Source organism: Notolepis coatsorum (genome assembly GCF_963971535.1).
Source record: "Notolepis coatsorum genome assembly, chromosome: 10".
Classification (NCBI taxonomy): Eukaryota; Metazoa; Chordata; class Actinopteri; order Aulopiformes; family Paralepididae; genus Notolepis; species Notolepis coatsorum.
Window position 1 is genome coordinate 7291768 of NC_140174.1, and position 22025 is coordinate 7313792.

The window sequence follows — 22025 nt, forward strand, 5'->3', positions numbered from 1 at the left end:
CGTTTTCAAGACATAAAGTACACACATCACGGTCCTTCTGAAACACAAAGCCCCTCTTCTGTTGACGAGGGCTGGAATGCCTTTAGGTTTCTTAGCTAACGGGCCTGCCATCGTCTACCGAGCCCACTCAGTCAACGTTATTTCTTCCCCACCCCAATTTGGTGAAATTCTGCCCCAACTCTGCTCTCTGATTGGCTCCGACTCTCTTTTTTGATATATCAATAAAGGCAATTTGGCATGCAGATGAGAGCGCAGTTCAACATTTCCAAAAAAGGTCTCACACTTATGGAATGAAATGTTACTTTTTTGAAATGTTACTTTTCTTTAAATGTTTCCTCTATTCACTGGTATTTATTCATCTATTTATTTATTTATTCATTTCCAAGCAACATCCACTACAGACAGCGTTAATTGGGTTTATATTATATGCATCATAGTTGAACGTTTAAACTGATGTTAATAGCTGTGTGTTTGTGCATTGACCAATTAGTTCAATCAATAATTTCTTTACTGACTGCATGATTTCTTTTACAGTATCAGATCACCAATACCGACTGGTCGATGGGCAGCACTCCTGCTCTGGCAGAGTGGAGGTCTACTATGAGTACCAGTGGGGGACAGTGTGTGATGATAACTGGGGCATGGAGAACGCTGAGGTGGTGTGTAGAGAGCAGGGATGTGGTGAAGCCCTGTCTGCCCCAGTCAAGGCCCACTTTGGCGAGGGCAGTGGCCCTATCTGGATGGATGATGTTGACTGTACAGGCGAAGAGTTGTCTTTAGAAGAGTGTGCTCATCCAGAGTTTGGCACTAATGACTGTACTCATGGTGAAGATGCTGGTGTGGTCTGCACAAGTAAGAATTTGTACTTTTCTTAAAAACGTTCCTCTATACACTGGTATTTATTCATCTATCTCTAAAAAAAATTCAAGGAACATCCACTACAGTCTGCATTAATTGGGTTTATATTATATGTCTAACAGGTAATAATTCCTGAATGGTACTTGAAACAGTATTCATTACTGAGTTTGTGCACCATAGTTGAAGGTTTATAGTGATGTTAATAGCTGTGTTATAACACAATAGTTATCAATCATTTATTTACTGACTGCATGATTTCTTTCATCAGATGAATTACGACTGGTCGGTGGGGAGCACTACTGCTCTGGCAGAGTGGAGGTCTACCATGATGGCCAGTGGGGGACAGTGTGTGATGATAACTGGGACATGGAGCACGCTGAGGTGGTGTGTAGACAGCTGGGCTGTGGTGAAGCCCTGTCTGCCCCAGGCGAGGCCAGCTTTGGCAAGGGCAGTGGCGAGATCTGGATGGATGAGGTTGCCTGTACAGGCGAAGAGATGTCTTTAAAATATTGTGCTCATCCAGAGTTTGGCACTAATGACTGTACTCATGGTGAAGATGCTGGTGTGGTCTGCACAAGTAAGAATTTGTACTTTTCTTAAAAACGTTCCTCTATACACTGGTATTTATTCATCTATCTCTAAAAAAAATTCAAGGAACATCCACTACAGTCTGCATTAATTGGGTTTATATTATATGTCTAACAGGTACTAATTCCTGAATGGTACTTGAAACAGTATTCATTACTGAGTTTGTGCACCATAGTTGAAGGTTTATAGTGATGTTAATAGCTGTGTTATAACACAATACTGCCCTGTCAAGGCTAACCGCAGTAACTCGAAAAAAGTCAAAATTGAGTTATGAGTGAAATTGACCTTGTCAATAAATGTTTTATCTTGTGACCAAGTTTCAGAGGTTAATGTCGCTCAGTTTTGGAGATATGGGGTTTTAAAAACTGCAGTAACTACAAAATCACACTCAAAACCCAGGCAGACCGCAGTAACTTCCAAACAGTGAAAAATGGCTTTAAAGTGTTTTGACTTGCCATCCAAAATGTGTTATAGGTAAATAGATGATAGTACCCAGATTGAACATGTATTAATGAAGTAATCTTTAGGCATACAAAAATATGACATAATTATTTTAATTAACCCCAAAAAAGCAGATACTGCACTCTGCTGCACGATTTCCTTAAATAATTATACAGGTAATGTACAGGCAAAGTGCAGTAACTTCAAATACAATGTTGTCCAGCTTTCATAACTTAACCTAGCCATTTTGAAAATGAAATTTAACAGCTGAATATATTGGAATGATGATGATCCAAATAAAATGGCTAGATTAAGTTATGAAAGCTGGAGGGAAAACAACAGTGTATTTGAAGTTACTGCACTTTGCCTGTACATTACCTGTATAATTATTTAAGGAAATCGTGCAGCAGAGTGCAGTATCTGCTTTTTTGGGGTTAATTCAAATAATTACGTCATATTTTTGTCTGCCTAAAGATTACTTCATTAATACATGTTCAATCTGGGTACTATCATATCTACCTATAACACATTTTGGATGGCAAGTCAAAAAACTTTAAAGCCATTTTTCTCAGTTTCACTGTTTGACAGGGCACAATAGTTATCAATAATTTATTTACTGACTGCATGATTTCTTTCATCAGATGAATTACGACTGGTCGGTGGGGAGCACTCCTGCTCTGGCAGAGTGGAGGTCTACCATGAGGGCCAGTGGGGGACAGTGTGTGATGATAACTGGGACATGGAGAACGCTGAGGTGGTGTGTAGACAGCTGGGCTGTGGTGAAGCCCTGTCTGCCCCAGTCAAGGCCCACTTTGGCGAGGGCAGTGGCGAGATCTGGATGGATGAGGTTGCCTGTACAGGCGAAGAGCTGTCTTTAAAATATTGTGATTATTATTCAGCGATTGGCACTCATGACTGTACTCATGGTGAAGATGCTGGTGTGGTCTGCTCAAGTAAGAATTTGTACTTTTCTTAAAAACGTTCCTTATTCATCTATATTTAAAAGAAAATGTAAGGAACATCCACTACAGTCTGCATTAATTGGGTTTATATTATATGTCTAACAGGTAATAATTCCTGAATGGTACTTGAAACAGTATTCATTACTGAGTTTGTGCACCATAGTTGAAGGTTTATAGTGATGTTAATAGCTGTGTTATAACACAATAGTTATCAATCATTTCTTTACTGACTGCATGATTTCTTTTACACCGTCAGATATCGACATGGAGAGTCTGCTGTTGGCTGCAGGGACCATGGAACGCGGCAACTAGGAAGTAGGGCCAATTGGCCAAAATTATGTGACGTTGCTCCCTCCGCCCAAACCAAGCCACATGCTTGTAACGCATTGTTTATTGATTATAGCCTACATTTAGTCACAATCAAATAGTATAATAATATGTATTACTTAATTACCAGTATGATTAGAAAGCGTAATATTGTGACGCGGCGGTCAACCAGTTGCATAGCCCCTTTCGTGACTGTGATGCACCGAGTTAATCCACAGTCACTTGCTCCTCAATAGCAAACCAACGTATGTTGACCATGAAGGACTGGTTCTAACCGAACCGTTCGTTATACAAGAATCACAGAGACGTTTCAAAGGTACTCACAGATGCACAAGGGTTTCGAACAGAGATACGGGATGGTTTGAAAGCTCGGTGTTGCTAATAAACATTTTAAATATGTTTTATAAACTGCTCAAAACGGCATTATTTCCGGCATTGGGTGCCTGGTGTGATCACAGCGCATGCGCATCATGCACCCAACGCCGGAAATAATGCAGTGTTGACCAGTTTATAAAAAATATTTAAAATGTTTATTAGCAACGCCGAGCTTTCAAACCATCCCGTATCTCTGTCCGAAACCCTCGTGCATCTGTGAGTACCTTTGACATTTCTCTGTGATACTTGTATAACGAACGGTTCGGCCAGAACCAGTCCTTCATGGTAAATCTAGGTTGGTTTCCTATTGATGAGCAAGATTCACTCGGTGCATCACAGTCACGAAAGGGGCTACCAGTTGCATAACGTTAATCAAATAGTATCATAAATGATATGCAATGCATTACTTAACCAGCCAGTATGATTAGAAAGCGTAATATTGTGACGCGGCGGTCAACCAGTAGCATAGGATTAAAACGTGTCAACACTCACCTGTGCTAGGTTGCTGGGAATAAAACGCGTACCGGGTAGTAAGCCATGGCCTCTGTGGTATTTGCTACTCTCATGTTTTCCAATTCTGAAATCCAAGCATTGAAAATGCATTCTCGTTGGTTTTGGTTAAACCCGAACCGAGTCATTTCCTTGTCCAAAGGCGAAATCCGAAATTGTGTGCAGAAAAGTTTTGCTCTTGTTTAGTTGTTTGACAAAACGTTAGCCATATGTGGTCCTTGAACCACTTGGGATAAACAGACCGGTTTCTTTGAGATGTCCTTTCTCCTTGTATCTGTTTTGTACCTGCGAGAACAACAGGGTCGTCGCGCGGGGCCAGCTGTGTATAGGTGTAACAGACTGACAGCCAATGAAATGGGTGCATTTGTCACGCTGTCCAAGGAGCTGAGCTGCTCTCGTGCAGCCGTGTTCGAATCCCGGTCGGGGCAAAAGCCTGTCATACTCTGCATCCCCTTAAACATTTTGTGTATTGAGCCGTACTGTATTGTACCCATTCTGCAATCTGTTAAATAAAGTTTTCATTAATTAATTCTGTCTCTGTCTCTCCTTGTTGCACATATTTAGATTATCATTAGATTGTAGCGGCAGAGGTTTTTGTCAACATAAATCATGTTTCTTAATTTATGCACAGGACTGTGTGTGGATGACCACCTCTGGGGTCAAACACCATCTCCTCAGTCTTCTTAACATTTAAAACCAGACAGTTATTGTCGCACCAGTTTACAAACCTCTGGATTTCCAAATAATAGTCAGCTAGGTCACTGTCATTCTTAATTAGAGCTAAAATGGCAGCATCATCAGAAAATGTTCATATCATATCTGGTGAATTACCTAGCTCATGGAAGTCGGCCATGGTTCTCCCCTTGTTAAAGTGCGGAGACCCCTCTGACCTAAATAATTATCGCCCTATTTCCAGATTGTCTGTCATGGCCAAAGTCTTTGAATCTCTTGTAAACAAACTGAAAGAGTTTCTAGCTGACCATAATATTCTTAACAAGTCTCAGTCAGGCTTCAGATCCATAGTACTATGCTAGTCTCAAATGACATAATTGAAGCACTGACAAGAAAAAACACTGTGCAGCATTGTTTGTTGATCTGTCTAAAGCGTTTGACTCTGTGGATCACGCATTACTGCAGAGGCTTGGCTGCATATAGGTCTTGGTAAAACGGCTTTGAGCTGGTTTAAAAACTATCTATCTGAAAGAACTGTGTCTCAGTAATAATAATAATAATAACTTTATTTGTATAGCACCTTTCATACAGGGGATTGCAGTTCAAAGTGCTTTACATCAGTAAGAAATAAAACATAAAATCAGTGTAAAACAAGCAGCAAGAGCAAAGCATAAAGTGGGATAAAATAATGCAGATATATTAATCAATTCATATCAGAACCTCACGTTCCAATATGCTTCTGTAATCTGTTACAAAACATGATAAGGTTATAGTATGCACCCAGCAGATAGTGGGGCGTAAAGATAAAAGTAGAAATAAGTCAAATGAGCAGACGTATAAAATCACAGTTTTTCACATTAGGATCTAACATCCTTTAGGTCACCTTGTTTATGGTTTGATTCAGTTTTAGTAGAATGTAAAATACATGAATGATGAAATGAGCACATAAAGTGCAGACATACTATAAAATCCTCTGATATATAAAATAAAGGAGAATAAAGACATGGGGAATAAAACATCGCCTGCCGCTTCAAGGCCTCCTAAGCTCCCTCTGAAAAAACTCTGTCTCAACAAAGTCCTGGAATGGCATCCTGGGATTGGTGAGTCCTTCTGCTGCATAGGTCTGGAAGACCTTAGTGGAGCAGTAGAAGTATCTCACCGCTCCAGTCTGATAAAAAAAAAAAAAAGTGGATGGTGGAGCCATCTCTGAGGAACCGGGACTTTGGCTGACCACAGGCTCTCCAGCATCTCACTGAATGAATGAATGAAAACTTTATTTAACAGATTGCAGAATGGGTACAATACAGTACGGCTCAATACACACAATTGTTAAGGGGATGCAGACCAGAGAAAGACGTTTGTCTTGTTTACATCAGGGTCCCCCATTTTCAATTCATAGTGACATTTATGACACACACAACATACATGACATCATGACATTTATGACATAGGGACATACATGACATACAGTATACAGTATACAGTACTGTTACCCATAGATCCTAACATGGATTATATACACATGACGGTGAGGAGACTGTACATTAGGAGGGGGTGGGTTGGTGGGAGAAAAAATATATACCTCACGATCTTCTCCACTGCAGCCTGGAACACAGGGGGCTCCTGGAGGCAGCCCTCAGCCAATGGTGTGGCTGGAGCTGGTGGATTCACCAGGGCTGGCGGCAAAGTGGTGACAGGGACACTGACCGCTTGACTGCCTGCACAAACATAAACAAATTAAATAAAAAGATTTTAAAAATCAATTGTCATTGAGAGAAAGTAAACTGGTGAAAAATAGACAACAAGTGTTGTCAAGAGTCAAGAGTCACTTTATTGTCCCATCAGCTGGGAAATTTGTCTTGGGCTTACACCCACTACAGCCACAGACACATACATACAGACATGACACAACACAACTGACTCCAAACAATACACAATATAAAAGATACAGTAAAGTACCTGCACAGCAGGATGTCTGGCAACACCACATTAGAATAGTATACACAAATAATATAATATTAATATTATAGTATACACGATAATATAACAACCAAACATCCGTTATTCGATAGTTGCCCCTGAGACTATTCTATTGGCTTGCCTTAGAGTAGCCTGTTCAAACATAGACTGCAGGGATGGGTGACCACGCGGCCGTCGCGGCCAATCAGGGCAACCCCGGAAATCAAATCCGTTGCGGAAGTGGTACACGCGACTGGGAGCCCCCCCCCCCCCCCCCCCCCGGTGATGACTGGGAGCCCCCCCCCCCCCCCTGGTGATGACTGGGAGCCCCCCCCCCCCCCCCCCCCGGTGATGACTGAGAGCCCCCCCCCCCCCACTGGTGATGACTGGGAGCCCCCCCCCCCCCTGGTGATGACTGGGAGCCCCCCCCCCCTGGTGATGACTGAGAGCCCCCCCCCCCCCCCTGGTGATGACTGGGAGCCCCCCCCCCCCCTGGTGATGACTGGGAGCCCCCCCTGATGATGACTGAGAGCCCCCCCCCCCTGGTGATGACTGGGAGCCCCCCCCCCTGGTGGTGACTGTGAGCCCCCCCCCCGGTGATTTTTAATTGTTTTATTTATTGACAGAAAACATATAAAAACATTGACAGATCAACATGTGTATTTGCATCGTCAGGGATAGAATGAAAAGTCCAGGACTGGGCCCCTCCCCCCGTGTTTCCACGTCTCTGATTGGCCAGGTCATGTGACATGTGCGCCCAATCGTGGGACCGCAAGTTTCTACACTGGTTAAGCTTAGGTGCTCTTTCGAAGTTGGTTAAGGTTAGAGTTTGTCTTAGAGCAGGGGTGCCCAACCGTTTTTGAACCAAGATCTACTTTTTAATTTACCACCTAGCCGAGAGCTACCAGCGAAAATTGTATATTGTAAGCCGTCATTTGAGGCTTTATAAAAGCAGCATAATGAACACAAATCTGTCAGTGCCGAGTCCGACCTCATCTTAAATAACAAACAGCATTGCTTGTTGTAGTTAACAAGGAGAGGCAGAGTTGATTTTGCAAAAAAAAAGAAAAAATAAATGTATAATCCAATTTTATTAATCAAGATCTACTTGAAATCAGCCCGCGATCTACCTGTCGATCGCGATCGACTGGTTGGGCACCACTGGTATATACTCTCTGTCAGGATCTATGGGTAACAGTACTGTATATTTGCATATCGTATATGTCACAAATGTAACAGTACTATATACCTGTATGTCATGTATGTCCCTATGCCATAAATGTCATGATGTCATGTATGTTGTGTGTATGTCATAAATGTCACTATGAATTGAAAATGGGGGACCCTGATGTAAACAAGACAAACGTCTTTCTCTGGTCTGCATCCCCTTAACAATTGTATTGAGCCATACTGTATTGTACCCATTCAGCAATCTGTTAAATAAAGTTTTCATTCATTCATTCAGTCATTCATTCATTCATTCATTCATTCATTCATTCATTCATTCATATATGTCGTTATGATGAATTGAAAATGGGGGACCCTGATGTAAACCAGACAAAAGTCTTTCTCTGGTCTGCATCCCCTTAACAATTGTGTGTATTGAGCTGTACTGTATTGTACCCATTCTGCAATCTGTTAATAAAGTTTTCAATCAATCAATCAAGCTCCTCGCTCTCACGCCCCCTGTCGGCGATAATATAATATTTCATTTCATTTTTATTGGTTCCCTTCATCACCATGGCAATAATGCACAGCTCCACACACAAAAAAAAGCCCAACAGCATAATTTCATAATAATAAAAAAACACCTCAATTTGTACATTCCATGAGGGAAAAGGAGCAGGACAAATCGAATCTTATTTTGCCTGCCCCTTACTCAAAACAAAAAATAAACAATATATAAATTATAGATGGTCCGTCAATTACAAATATTTAACAAGCAATGTGTGAGGTTTTGGTCCGCTCCCTGCCACACACTCCGTTCCTTTAAGGTACTATGTGATTAATGCATTCCCCGCCACGCGCTCCGTTCCTTTAAGGTGCCGTGTTTGATTGGTGCTTTCCCCGCCACACGCTTTTGGAGCAATTATCAATCTCATCCCGCAGCTGTCACAGCTTGTAATTAGCGCCCCTGAAGGCTTTATATGCTCAGACCCCCTTACTATCGATGTTGGGTCGTTCTGAATTACACCTGCATATACCTGCCTTCCCCGTCGCTGTTCCTGTCTTTTTGCTCTCCAGGATCTTTTATGGAGAACTGCTGTGGAGAACCTGGTTCCCCGTTCGGAGCTACGCCTCGTTATCTGCCCGCTTCTCGCGTTGCGCTCTGGTGAGTTTTTGGAAACTGTCTTTTGGATTATCAGTTTTTTGTGTGTTTGGTGAACACCGAAGAGATCCCGTTTTTGTTTGTACCAGGACTCACCTAATTTTGTGTTAGATTAACACTGAAGATACCGTATTGTTTTTTCTCTGGACTCAGCTAAACTTGTGTGTGGTACACCGAAGATCAAGTCACTTGGATTTATACTGGATCAGTCACCTCTCTGCCTCTGTGTGTTCGTTGGGCTAACTCTGATTTCTCTCTCTCTCCGTTTCCACCGGGAGTGAAAGCTGGGAGTATCTGCAGAGCCGCTTCAATGTCACTAGCCAATTCCTCACCACTACCTACTGGGAGTATCTGCAGAGCCGCAACATCTTCACATGCCAGATTCCCCGTTTGTTCGATTGCTGTACTTCATTCCATCTTGTGACTCTGTAAATAAATACGCCCTTGCTTTGGCTAACTCTGAACTTCCTCTCTGTGCCGTTGCGTTTGAGGTCGGTTACAAACCATAACATTTACGACCCAACCATGACGACCTCAGCCGACACAGAGAGGGTCAGAACAGCATTGGCAGTCCAGATAGAGTTAACCAACGACCACAGCCTACAGCTAGGTGCGGCTGCGGCTGCTGTACAGGAGCTCCGAGAGCAGGTCCTGCCTATTCAGGGGTCCCTTGGCTCTCTGGCTAGCCAGCAGTCTAATATTCTCCTCCAATTACAAGCGCTGAGTGAAACCGTTAACACCTTGCTTGTAACCCCACTTACTTCAGGAGCCTCGGCCGGAGCATCACCCGCAGCCCTGGCGGGCCCTGCGCCTCCCGATCCCGCACCTCGGGAGCCCCGTCTCTCCGAACCACGGTTGTTCGATGGTAACTTCGAGGATTGTGCCACATTCATCATGCAATGTGAGTTGGTTTTTCGTCATCAACCCAGCCGATTCACTTCAAGGGGAGCCCAAGTGGCTTACATGACTAACTTGCTCTCAGGCCGGGCAGCCCAGTGGGTCACTGCCTCCTGGGCAATGGGGGCAGAGTTCTGTTTTTCCTACCCAGACTTCGTGGCTGAGCTCCGCAGGGTTTTCCACCACCCAGCCCGTGGCCAGGACCCTGGAGCCCGGTTGGGTACCTTCCGGCAGGGCAGTGGCGGGGTCACCGACTACGTGCTGGAGTTCAGACTGGCGGCAACGGAGAGCGGTTGGAACGATCAAGCACTTCGTCTCACCTTCATGAGGGGGCTCAACGACGCTGTCAGGGACCAGCTCGCGACCCGTGAGGAACCTGAGTCCCTCGAGGACCTGTTCAGCCTCGCCATTCGCATCGACGGACGCCTCCAGGAGAGAAGACGTGAGAGAACCCGACAGGGACCTCCAGAGGTACTCCAGACCCCCCGTACTTGTGACAGTACTGCGGGCCGCCCTGCTCCCAACACGACTGGTGGCTCTTTCCCCTCCCGTTCGGTGCCCGGGGAGGAACCCATGCAGCTGGGACGTTCTCATCTTAGCCAAGCTGAACGGGAGGCGAGGTTCAGGTCCGGCCTTTGCCTCTACTGCGGTCGGGATGGACACCGTATCGCCAACTGCCCCACCCGGCCAAAAGACCAGGCTCGCCGGGACCCCGGGAGATCCTGGTGAGCCGTTTTTCTCGTTCCCAGAGCCGTGCACCACCTAGCCGTCTGATGAGCGTCACCCTGGCCTGGGCGGACCAACGGGCCACGGTGGAGGCACTCATTGACTCGGGGGCTGACGAGAGTTTCCTAGACTTCGAGTTTGCTACCCGGGCCAACATTCCACTTGAGGACCTAGTGAGGCCATTGGAGGTATTCGCATTGGACCAACACCGCCTGGCTGACATCACTCAACGCACCTGCCCTGTCCTGCTCACCATTGCTGGTAACCACGTTGAGAGACTCCAGATCCCCTCTTGTCCCAGTAGTCCTGGGCCGGCCCTGGCTCGCGCTGCACGAGCCCCACATCGCCTGGTCCTCCGGTACCATCAGGGGGTGGAGCTCCTCCTGTCATGCCCAGTGTCTTCAGGCGGCGTCCTGTCCCTCGCCCCGGAGATCCGTTTGTGAGCCGCCTCCGGACCTCTCGACCATACCCCCCCCGAGTACCACGACCTCATGGAGGTTTTCAGTAAGTCCAGGGCTCAGGCCCTTCCGCCTCACCGGCCTTACGACTGTGCCATCGACCTCCGCTCAGGGGCTCCCCTTCCCGGCAGCCGCCTCTACAGTATGACCGTCCCTGAGAAGGCAGCGATGGATCAATACATCTCCGAGTCCTTGGAAGCAGGACTCATTCGGCCTTCCTCCTCTCCTGTGGCGGCCGGCTTCTTCTTTGTTGGGAAGAAGGACGGAGACCTTCGACCCTGCATCGACTATCACCAGCTCAACGAGATCACCATTAAGAAAGATAAGATAAGATATTCCTTTATTGATCCCCTTGGGGAAATTCAGGCATCATAGCAGCATGGGGGGGAGGGGGGGAGGGGTACAGGTAGTAAAACAACACAGTATACAGGTAGTAAAAGACAACACAGGCAGTGTAAACAATTTGATCAATATGGTCAATATAATTTACTATCTGACTAGCTGAGGAATATTCACATTATTCACAGTGTCACATGAGGTGCAGTATGCAAGAGGTAGTGTTATAATAATTTACTATCTACTGAGTATACATTAATCAAAGTACCAGGGTAGTCTACTTTGTCCCCCTTGGGTTCCTATAAGTCCCAGGTCAATGTCTGGTAGCAGTCGCTGTCGCTGCCCCCTGTTGTGGGGCCTGGAGGCTGCTAGTCGCTGCCCACTGTTGTGGAGCCTGATGGCCGCTGGTATGAAGGACTGTCCGAGGCGGTTAGTTGAGTGTCGGGGGGGGATGAGTCTGTGGCTGAACGAGCTTCTCATCTTGACTAGCTCGTCGTAGAGGGGGTGGTAGGGGTTCTCCATGATGGCATCCAGCTTCCTTATCATCCCCCTCTCTACCATCACCTCAAGTACCCTCTTCCTCTCATGAACTCCACCTTCGAGCCTCTCACCCAGGCTACCGTCTTTACCAAGCTGGACCTCCGGAGTGCCTACCATCTAGTCCGTATCCGAGAGGGCGATGAGTGGAAGACCGCCTTCAAGACTCCCAGGGGCCACTACGAGTACCTGGTTATCCCGTTCGGCCTCACCAACGCTCCGGCGGTATTCCAGGCGCTCATGAACGACGTCCTTCGTGACATGCTGGAGGAGTTTGTGGTAGTATACCTAGACGACATCCTCATCTTCTCCAAGACCCTCGAGGAACACATCCAGCATGTCCGCCGGAGCCATTGGTGAGCCATTTACCATTTGGACGGACCACAAGAACCTGACGTACATCTGTGCTTCCAAGCGCCTCAATGGCCGGCAGGCAAGATGGGCCAGCTTCCTCAGTCGGTTCGACTTCTCGCTGACGTTTCGCCCTGGTTCCCGCAACACGAAGGCCGACTCCCTGTCCCGGTTACACTCCAAGGGGGCTCCAACCACTGAGGACCTGACTCCCATCCTCCCAGAGGCCAGGGTGGTAGGAGTAGTCACCTTGGGCATCGAGGGGGTGATAAGGCGTGCCCTACGCTTCCATCGCGCTCCAGGCAATGTACCGGTTTATCGTCTCTTCGTCCCCGACTCGGTCCGGTCCCGGGTCCTCCAGTGGGGCCATACCAGCCGGTTCGCCTGCCACCCGGGCGTTCATCGCACGTTCTCCTTCCTGGCTCGTCGATTCTGGTGGCCCACCATGAGGAACGACGTCAAGTAGTTCGTACTGGTCTGCGCAGTCTGCGCCCGCAGCAAGGCCTCCCACCAGGCACCCTCCAGGCTATTGCAGCCGCTTCCCATCCCGAGCCGTCCTTGGTCACATGTGGCGCTGGACTTCGTCACGGGTCTTCCTTCTTCCCAGGGGAACACGTGCCTACTGACCGTGGTGGATCGGTTCAGCAAGGGGGTTCACCTCGTGGCCCTTCCCAAGCTTCCCTCGGCGGCGGACCTCCTGACACGCCACGTGTTTCGCCTCCATGGTTTTCCCCAGGACGTCTTCTCGGACCGGGGGCCCCAATTCACTTCCCAGGTATGGCAGGCTTTTTGCAAGGGATTGGGCGCAACGGTCAGTCTTTCCTCTGGTTATCATCCCCAGACTAACGGACAAACGGAGAGGATGAACCAGAGTGTGGAGTCTGCTCTTCGGTGTGTGGCTGCCGAGAGACCAGCTTCTTGGAGCCGTTTCCTTCCCTGGGTCGAGTACTCCATCAACTCCATGGTCAGTTCCGCCACCGGCCTCTCACCCTTTTTAAGGTATCCCTGGGCTACCAACCCCCTCTTTTCCCTGCACAGGAGTCGGAGGTGGCAGTTCCCTCCAGGACCACCTCGACCGGTGCCGTCGGGTCTGGGAGATCACCAGGACCGCGCTGCTCCGGTCATCGGAGCGCGCCAGTCGTGGGGCTGACCGACGCCGGGTTCCTGCGCCGACGTACCACCCTGGGCAGAGGGTGTGGCTTTCCGCAAGGGACCTTCCACTTCGGTCCTCGGCCAAGAAGCTTAACCCCCGGTTCGTCTGTCCTTTTGAGGTTCTGAAGGTACTCAGTCCGGCGGCGGTGAGTCTTAAGCTTCCTGCGTCCATGCACATTCACCCCGTTTTCCATGTGTCCCGGGTTAAGCCTGTCTCTCTCAGTCCCCTGATGCCTCCTGCTCCGGAACCACCTCCTCCCGAGATGGTGGACGGTCACCCCCAGTGGCAGGTCCGCCGGTTGATGGGCGTTCGACGGCGGGGTCGCGGGTTCCAGTACCTGGTGGACTGGGAGGGGTACGGTCCGGAAGAACGGAGCTGGGTCTCCCGCCAGCTCATCGTGGATCCCGGCCTGGTCACCGACTTCCATCGTGCCCATCCGGGCGAGCCGGGTCGGGCTGGTCGCCGGGTGGCTCCCGTGGAGGGGGGGTACTGTGAGGTTTTGGTCCGCTCCCTGCCACACGCTCCGTTCCTTTAAGGTACTATGTGATTAATGCATTCCCCGCCACGCGCTCCGTTCCTTTAAGGTGCCGTGTTTGATTGGTGCTTTCCCCGCCACACGCTTTTGGAGCAAGTATCAATCTCATCCCGCAGCTGTCACAGCTTGTAATTAGCGCCCCTGAAGGCTTTATATGCTCAGACCCCCTTACTATCGATGTTGGGTCGTTCTGAATTACACCTGCATATACCTGCCTTCTCAGTCGCTGTTCCTGTCTTTTTGCTCTCCAGGATCTTTTATGGAGAACTGCTGTGGAGAACCTGGTTCCCCGTTCGGAGCTACGCCTCGTTATCTGCCCGCTTCTCGCGTTGCGCTCTGGTGAGTTTTTGGAAACTGTCTTTTGGATTATCAGTTTTTTGTGTGTTTGGTGAACACCGAAGAGATCCCGTTTGTTTGTACCAGGACTCACCTAATTTTGTGTTAGATTAACACTGAAGATACCGTATTGTTTTTTCTCTGGACTCAGCTAAACTTGTGTGTGGTACACCGAAGATCAAGTCACTTGGATTTATACTGGATCAGTCACCTCTCTGCCTCTGTGTGTTCGTTGGGCTAACTCTGATTTCTCTCTCTCTCCGTTTCCACCGGGAGTGAAAGCTGGGAGTATCTGCAGAGCCGCTTCAACGTCACTAGCCAATTCCTCACCACTACCTACTGGGAGTATCTGCAGAGCCGCAACATCTTCACATGCCAGATTCCCCGTTTGTTCGATTGCTGTACTTCATTCCATCTTGTGACTCTGTAAATAAATACGCCCTTGCTTTGGCTAACTCTGAACTTCCTCTCTGTGCCGTTGCGTTTGAGGTCGGTTACAAACGATAACACAATGCTTATACAATAACATGAGAACAAAATAAAAATATAATAATAATTGTTGTGAAGGGCCAGATTAAACCGAATATATATATTTATTTATATATATATATTTAATTGTATTTGTATATTCTCTAATATTCCCTGATATCCCTTGTATATTCCTTGTACAATATGCATTGAATATCCATTCTAGCCTACTGAACATCCCATAATAGTCTCTCCATTCTACTATTGGTCGAGACCTTGGTGCCAGGCTGCCATACCCCCCAGACCCAGTTCAAACGTACCGCTCAACATGTACGAACAAGTCCTAGTTCCGCGTAGGAATCTGGCTACCGCACCACTAATGGTACTATTTGTTCATAGTGCGTATATATACTGCGCTACTAAAGTAGGACTTCCTTTTCAGTCCAGTTTCTTACCCTCCAATAGAGTGACAGACGTAAAGCCTCCCCGCGACGCCACGTGTGGGAGTAAGGCCAAGTTCGGCCTACCATCGGTATTGAGACATCGTGTATATTAATATTTGAATAGTCATATTTGGTACTATATCGTCGAGTTGGACGTAGTCTATTAAGCTAATAATAGTCTATTCATATGTAGTGCTTCGTGCGGTGAGAATACTATCGTAGTCAGTACCCCCATCGTTTCCGGTAGAACTGGCTGCTTATCCAGGGTGGCCGACCCCATGTGAGGCTGCACCCGAGGAGCCCCAGAGCCGACGAGCGAGTGGACCTGCATACCGGATTATTCTACCGACGACAGCCCGCCTTCCCAGGCACGGATTATGCTTTGTATACAGTGATTATTCTATGGATAAAGACCAACACTGCCGTGTGTTGGAAAACCCCCCCCCCGGAGAGGACGACAGGTGAGGAGACGCTCTACACGAAGAGGTCGCTTCACGTCTCTCCATCGTGGACCGGAGGAAGCCGGCCCACAGAGAGTCCAACTGCTTTCATCTGTGGATCGAGGATCGCTGAGGCACCGAGCCGCACAACCGTGGGTTCTCCCAGGATACCCTCGGCCAGACGGATACAGCCAGACTCTACCCCCCCCCCCCCCCCTTCTCCAGTTGTCTTACAAGCGACCGGAATTCCCCCCTAGTGTATCCAGTTCTATAATCATTAAAGTATCATTGCTATTATTCCTTAAATATTCCAGGTTGTATATTTACCGCCTGCGCCACCAGAGATTGGACGTTCTCTATTGATATACCAACGAATACTCATTTGCCATAAAAGTGCATCCTATTTCAAATCATAAATGTAATTAAGTGATTGCTCTACATACCTTTTGCTATGTATTAATTATTATTAAACGCAGACTTTCGACTTGGTACATTTGTGTTGGATCGTTTCATCTACGTGGGAGTGTTTACCATAATTATTTATGCCTAGTACTGGGTGGCCAGAGTCTAAAGTACAAGAGGTAGTGGTAGTAAGTATCATATCTAACAATACAGTCAGGGAATTGTACCCCTCAGTTACAATAATAATAATAATAATAATAATAATAATAATAATAATATAATAATAATAATAATAATAATAATAACAACAATAAAAAGAGTCATAGGGAAAGCTATTACCCTCAACTTCATACAGTCGAAATGTTCTTTCTTTATACTTTTTCTTGAACTGAAAGATATTTGTACAACTCTTTAAATCATTATGTAGAAGATGATTCTATAGTTTTACGCCACATAGTGAAACACATGGCACACAGTCATAATATCGCATGGGCTATGTACCCTTTACGTTGGACCGACTGAGGGGAGACTGGGGCGATCTATTATGGAAAGTGGCCACCAATAAAATGTGTACAAAGTTCCGAAGAAACTGTACATTGGAGGAGGTTGGTAGGAGGGGTGGAGGAACTGTACATTGGAGGAGGTTGGTAGGAGGGGTGGAGGAACTGTACATTGGAGGAGGTTGGTAGGAGGGGTGGAGGAACTGTACATTGGAGGAGGTTGGTAGGAGGGGTGGAGGAACTGTACATTGGAGGAGGTTGGTAGGAGGGGTGGAGGAACTGTACATTGGAGGAGGTTGGTAGGTAGGAGATTGGTAGGTGGAGGGGGTATTTCGTATAACACACTCCACGTGACCCCAGAACCTCAATGTAAATAAACCATAATCACCCTACAAAAACAGTACTGTATTTGTAAATCTGGTACGTCATAAATGTATAGATGTACATTTACATTTAGTCATTTAGCTGACACTTTTATCCAAAGCGACTTACATGTTCTGTACGACAAGCCATCAGGAAGGGCACAACTCTATCAGCTGAGCAACAATGTTCATCAAAGTGTTGAGTGCTACAGTGTAGGTTAGTTTATTAGGACAAGTGCATGACAGTACGGTTAGTTAGGGTTAGATTTTTTTTTAATAAAAAAGAAAAAAAAAATTATTCAGATAATGGTTGAAGAAGTGCGTCTTTAGTCGACGGCGAAAGATTGGACGTGTTTCGGCTGTCCTAACTGGGGTGGGTAGTTCATTCCACCATTGTGGGGCAAGGACTGAGAATAGGCGACTTCTCTTTGATGACCCTCCCGGAGCTTGGATAGGAGTAGGTCTGAGGCGGCCAGAAGATGCAGAGCGTAGGGGTCTTGAGGGTGTGTAGTTAGAGACCATTGACCGGAAGTAGGCGGGAGCGGTTCCCTTTGCCGCACGGTATGCTAGGTCGAGGGCCTTGAAGCGGATTCGTGCAGCAATGGGGAGCCAGTGCAGGTCCCTAAGAAGTGGGGTGACATGGGCCGACTTCGGTAGGTTTGATATCAGGCGGGCCGCTGCGTTCTGAATGTAGCAGTACTGTCTATCTGTATGTCATGTATATCTGTAAACTTGTGCATAAAGGCTCGATATGGACTAAGCAATATATAGCTCAATATGGACTAAGCAATATGTAGCTCAATATGGGCTAGGCAATGTGTAGCTCAATATGGACTAAGCAATATGTAGCTCAATATGGGCTAGGCAATGTGTAGCTCAATATGGGCTAGGCAATGTGTAGCTCAATATGGATTAAGCAATGTGTAGCTCAATATGGGCTAGGCAATGTGTAGCTCAATATGGGCTAGGCAATGTGTAGCTCAATATGGACTGTCACTAGGCAACGTGTAGCTCAATATGGACTAGGCAATGTGTAGCTCAATATGGGCTAGGCAATATGTAGCTTAATGACTTGTCGTACAGAATTTGTAAGTCGCTTTGGATAAAAGCGTCAGCTAAATGACTAAATGTAATGACTTGGGAATGAAAACTAGTGGCTCACACAATCCAATAACTGTCAAAAAGAATATGCCACTCATTTTACCACTATATAGAATCTTGATTCAAGAGTAAGACTAAACACCAGAGAGGAGACACCGATTTAGTAAACACACGTGTTTTATTACAGATTTGATCAATGTGTTAATAGACTTCCAGTCGAGGAGAATACTGCGATTGCCGTCAGCGTTATGAACACGGCGTGTGGATGATTAAAAAGATGATTGCATGGCCTTCAAGTTACCAATGTAATCAGTATACTATTCATTAATTCAACAATAGTAAGTGACATCACACAAGACATACAACTCGACTGAGTCATCATTGCACCATTGTATTCAGAGGGTTAAAAAGGTCATGTAAACTGCATTAGAAGGCAGGGGACATATTTCCCATGAGTACATATTTTACGCAAAAGCATCTTACGAGTAGTAGCTCTTCCTGATGAGGCGTCGCCAGCCACAGAGTAGTCCAGTACACACGGCGTGTCACTCCAATTCCCTGCCCATGATTGATAAATACACAATAAACAAACACAAAATAAATGTACCAGACATATTTGCAGTGTTGGGGAGTTAAACTACACAGTCCAATAACTAGTTTAACTACATTTAGCAGTAGTCAGGTGGTAGTTATCTACCATTCAAATCGCCATAGTTTTTCAGTAAACTACCTTTGGTCATGTAGGTTAAGTTAATTACAAGCTACATATTTCCCTTAGAATAGTGCATTCTCCCTATTCCACTTAAATAAACTGCACCCCCCCCCCCCCCCCCCCCCCCCTTAAAATACACCACCAGGCATGCCCGGGTGAGTTATGAGTTTACTTGTTGCTCCATGTACCCACATGACCTGCCAGACTCAAGATTATGATACTAATGTAGTTTGGATGTCGAATTACTTTTTTTGGGAGAGTAGTTTAAGATTCAGTTTAGTAGTATAGCCAGTAGTTAAAGAGTTTAGGAGAGTTTAACTCGTCTGTGAAGACAGACACTTTAACTACTGCTGTGTTCCAGTGTGACCTCCATATATTTATATTTGTAAACGCTACTTGATCGTACACCGTGAACGGAACGTGCAATAATGTTAATGTTACTTACTTGTGTCTTGTATATATCTTCTACAATTTTTTTAAAGATCTCCTTATTTTTAGCATTCGCTTGTATTTAAGTTGTTCATTCTAGTTAAGTATTGTGTGATCCGTGTGATGTTGTGTGAAGGGCGGACTAGCAAAGTAAGTTTTTCATTGTACGGCAAACTGTGCACATGACAATAAATCATCTTGAATCTTCTCTCTTTGAGAAGTAGTAGTAGTTTCCCCAACACTGCATATTTGGACGTTAAAAGAGACGCATAAGCAGTTATGTTCTCATTTCCCTTGCATTTCAAACCACTGAAGAGGTACAGTTGCACAACAGAGGGGGAACAACGACCTTGCACATACATTATGCACACTTCCCTCCTTGCAACCGGAAAGGAATGTCGAACAGACAAACACTTCTTACCCATAATAGTTACTAAAATCTTTTAAAACACCTTTTTAAAACGACAATCAATCAATTTTTTTAAACAAATCAATATCGGAACATGATGTTCTTGAATATCCAACTAAGCATACATTCCATGTTTGGATGAAAGTTAAGTGATGAAGCCTTAGTTTTATAATATTCTGTACCGCTGCGATTTCAGAAGTAAACGACAATGCTGCTGCTGATCAAACCTGGATAATGTCTCTTTTGAGAGTTCCGAGTAACTCTCTTGCGTCAAGACAGTCCATCAAGAGTCCCAGTGGTACTGTAGGTCACCGCCGCCACAAAGAGAAATCATTTCCGTGTTCATCTCTATGGAAAACACCACCTTTCAGGAGACAATGGAGAGAAGAGGGACCCTAGTCTAGGACAGTCTAGGTAAATGTTAAGGGGGCAGTTTGCCAAGAATTAAAAAATATATATATTTTACTCCTTTACCTGGAGTGCCATCTATAGTATCCATCCAGATCATGTTGGTGCGATTCTACTTGTTTTGGAGATATGTGACTTGGAGAGAGCTGACGTAGAGATATCTGCCATCATTCCCAAGAAAAAACAGGGCTGAACGACACTCCGTTGGTTGAAAAATGATGACCCGGTTACGCAAGAAAATCCACAGAGGGGGGGGGGGGGGTAGTTCGGTAGAAAATTGTTCCTACATGAAACTGCTCACAACAAGGCCTGTGGATTACCTTGAGTAACTGGGTCATGATTTATGGAAAGAGACGTCGCTTTTGAGTTTGAGCGACACAAGCCGTTCAGCTCCGTTGTGTCGGCGTGACCGGCAGATATTACACTGGCATCATGTGATGAGGCCCGGAGACACGGGTCTCTCCCGTGTCTCTCTCCCTGCCCTCGGCTCCCTCGCAACTTGGGGCTGAACCATTTGGAAAAAACAAAACATCCAAGTGCGACTATTTTGACTGATATTGCCACAAGTCACGACATCGGAGGGAATGGTCTTTTTGTGACACCGTTCTCATTTTCACCATGAGGATGATCGCGGTCGCGGGGGAACGGTTACCAAATAGATGTTTTCTTAAGACTATAGAAAACGAGCTGTAGACCAGGCCATCTTTACAGCACCACAATGCTTTATTTTGACACACACTTTACCGTGAACAGATATTGCGCCTCCTGCGATTTGAATATTGCACTAGTAGGCCATATTACGATAAGATACGATTTCGCTTCATTGTTCAGCCCTACTCCCAACCTTCCTTTACTTAAACTATCAACTGGTTAACCCTTTCACTGCGGCAATACAGAAGATGAACCCTTTCACTGCCACACGACAAAGGGTTAACCCTTTTTCACTACCACACTACAGAAGGTGAACCCTTTCACTACCACACTACAGACGGTTAGTTACGTCTGTAGTGTGGTAGTGAAAGGGTTCACCTTCTGTAGTTTGGTAGTGAAAGGGTTAACCTTATGTAGTTTGGTAGTGAAAGGGTTCACCTTCTGTAGCGCGGTAGTGAAAGGGTTAAGGGGAGTGGAGTACCCACTCTCCTTAAAACAAAAACAAAAAAAAAACAAAACAAGCAAAAACAGAAACCTAGAGGCTACAATGCAGCTCCTCTCCGGACTAAAAAAATAAACTCCCAATAGAGCCGCCATTAAGATCTGCGATGGCTTCTTCATCCCTGCAGGGCCGCCGTTAAGATCCACGATGGCTTCTTCATCCCTGCAGGGCCCAACAGTAGATCCGCGATGGCGTCTTTATCCCTACAGGTGCGGCAGTAGATCCGTGATGGCGTCTTCATCCCTGGCGCCCTGCCATTACTATCTAAGTTCGTTTTTTTTAATACGGGTTTTACAACTGTTGTTTTAAAGGCATCTGAGAAAATACCAGTCATAGTGTAAGGGAAGTGTTGATGATATCTAGCACAGGGCTTGAAACACTATTAAACACCCATTTAAAAAATGCTGTAGGTACAGGATCAATGTCTGAGATGGAGGAGTTACATTCTGATATAGTTTTGCAAAGCTCATCTAATGTGATGCGTGTGAATCTTCTCATAGTTGCTTTGCACGGTTTGCTGTAATCAGTGTTATTTCCATCATGAGTAATGCTGGCTCTGATGGAAGTTATTTTGTTGTTGAAAAATACTGCAAGTTCTTCACATGTAATTGTTGAGGACTGCGGAAGGGTGGGGGCCGTGTTGAGCAGCAGATCCATATTGGAAAAGAGGATTCTGGAATTTCCAGCGTTTTCTGTAATAATCTTTTTCTTGCTAGGTGGATAGTTTTGCTATAGTGAAGAATTGTGGGTTTTTTCCTCTGCGATAGTAAATTATGTCAGAACACCTTTAGATTGGTGTCTGGTTTGAAGCTCTCTCTCTCTCCTATGCAAGGCTAGGGCCTTCTTTG

At 46.0% G+C, this 22025-nt stretch overlaps 1 protein-coding gene across 1 annotated transcript in view; it reads right to left on the minus strand.

Annotated features, from left to right (window-relative positions):
• bricd5 (BRICHOS domain containing 5) overlaps positions 1-4332 on the minus strand; it is a 51470-nt gene extending 47138 nt beyond the window's left edge. The window contains exon 1 of the mRNA XM_084323743.1: positions 4044-4332. Within this exon, the coding sequence (XP_084179869.1) occupies positions 4044-4154 (111 nt within the window). The 5' untranslated portion in view covers positions 4155-4332. The remainder of the gene's footprint in view (positions 1-4043) is intronic.
• Between the last annotated feature and the right edge of the window lie 17693 nt (positions 4333-22025).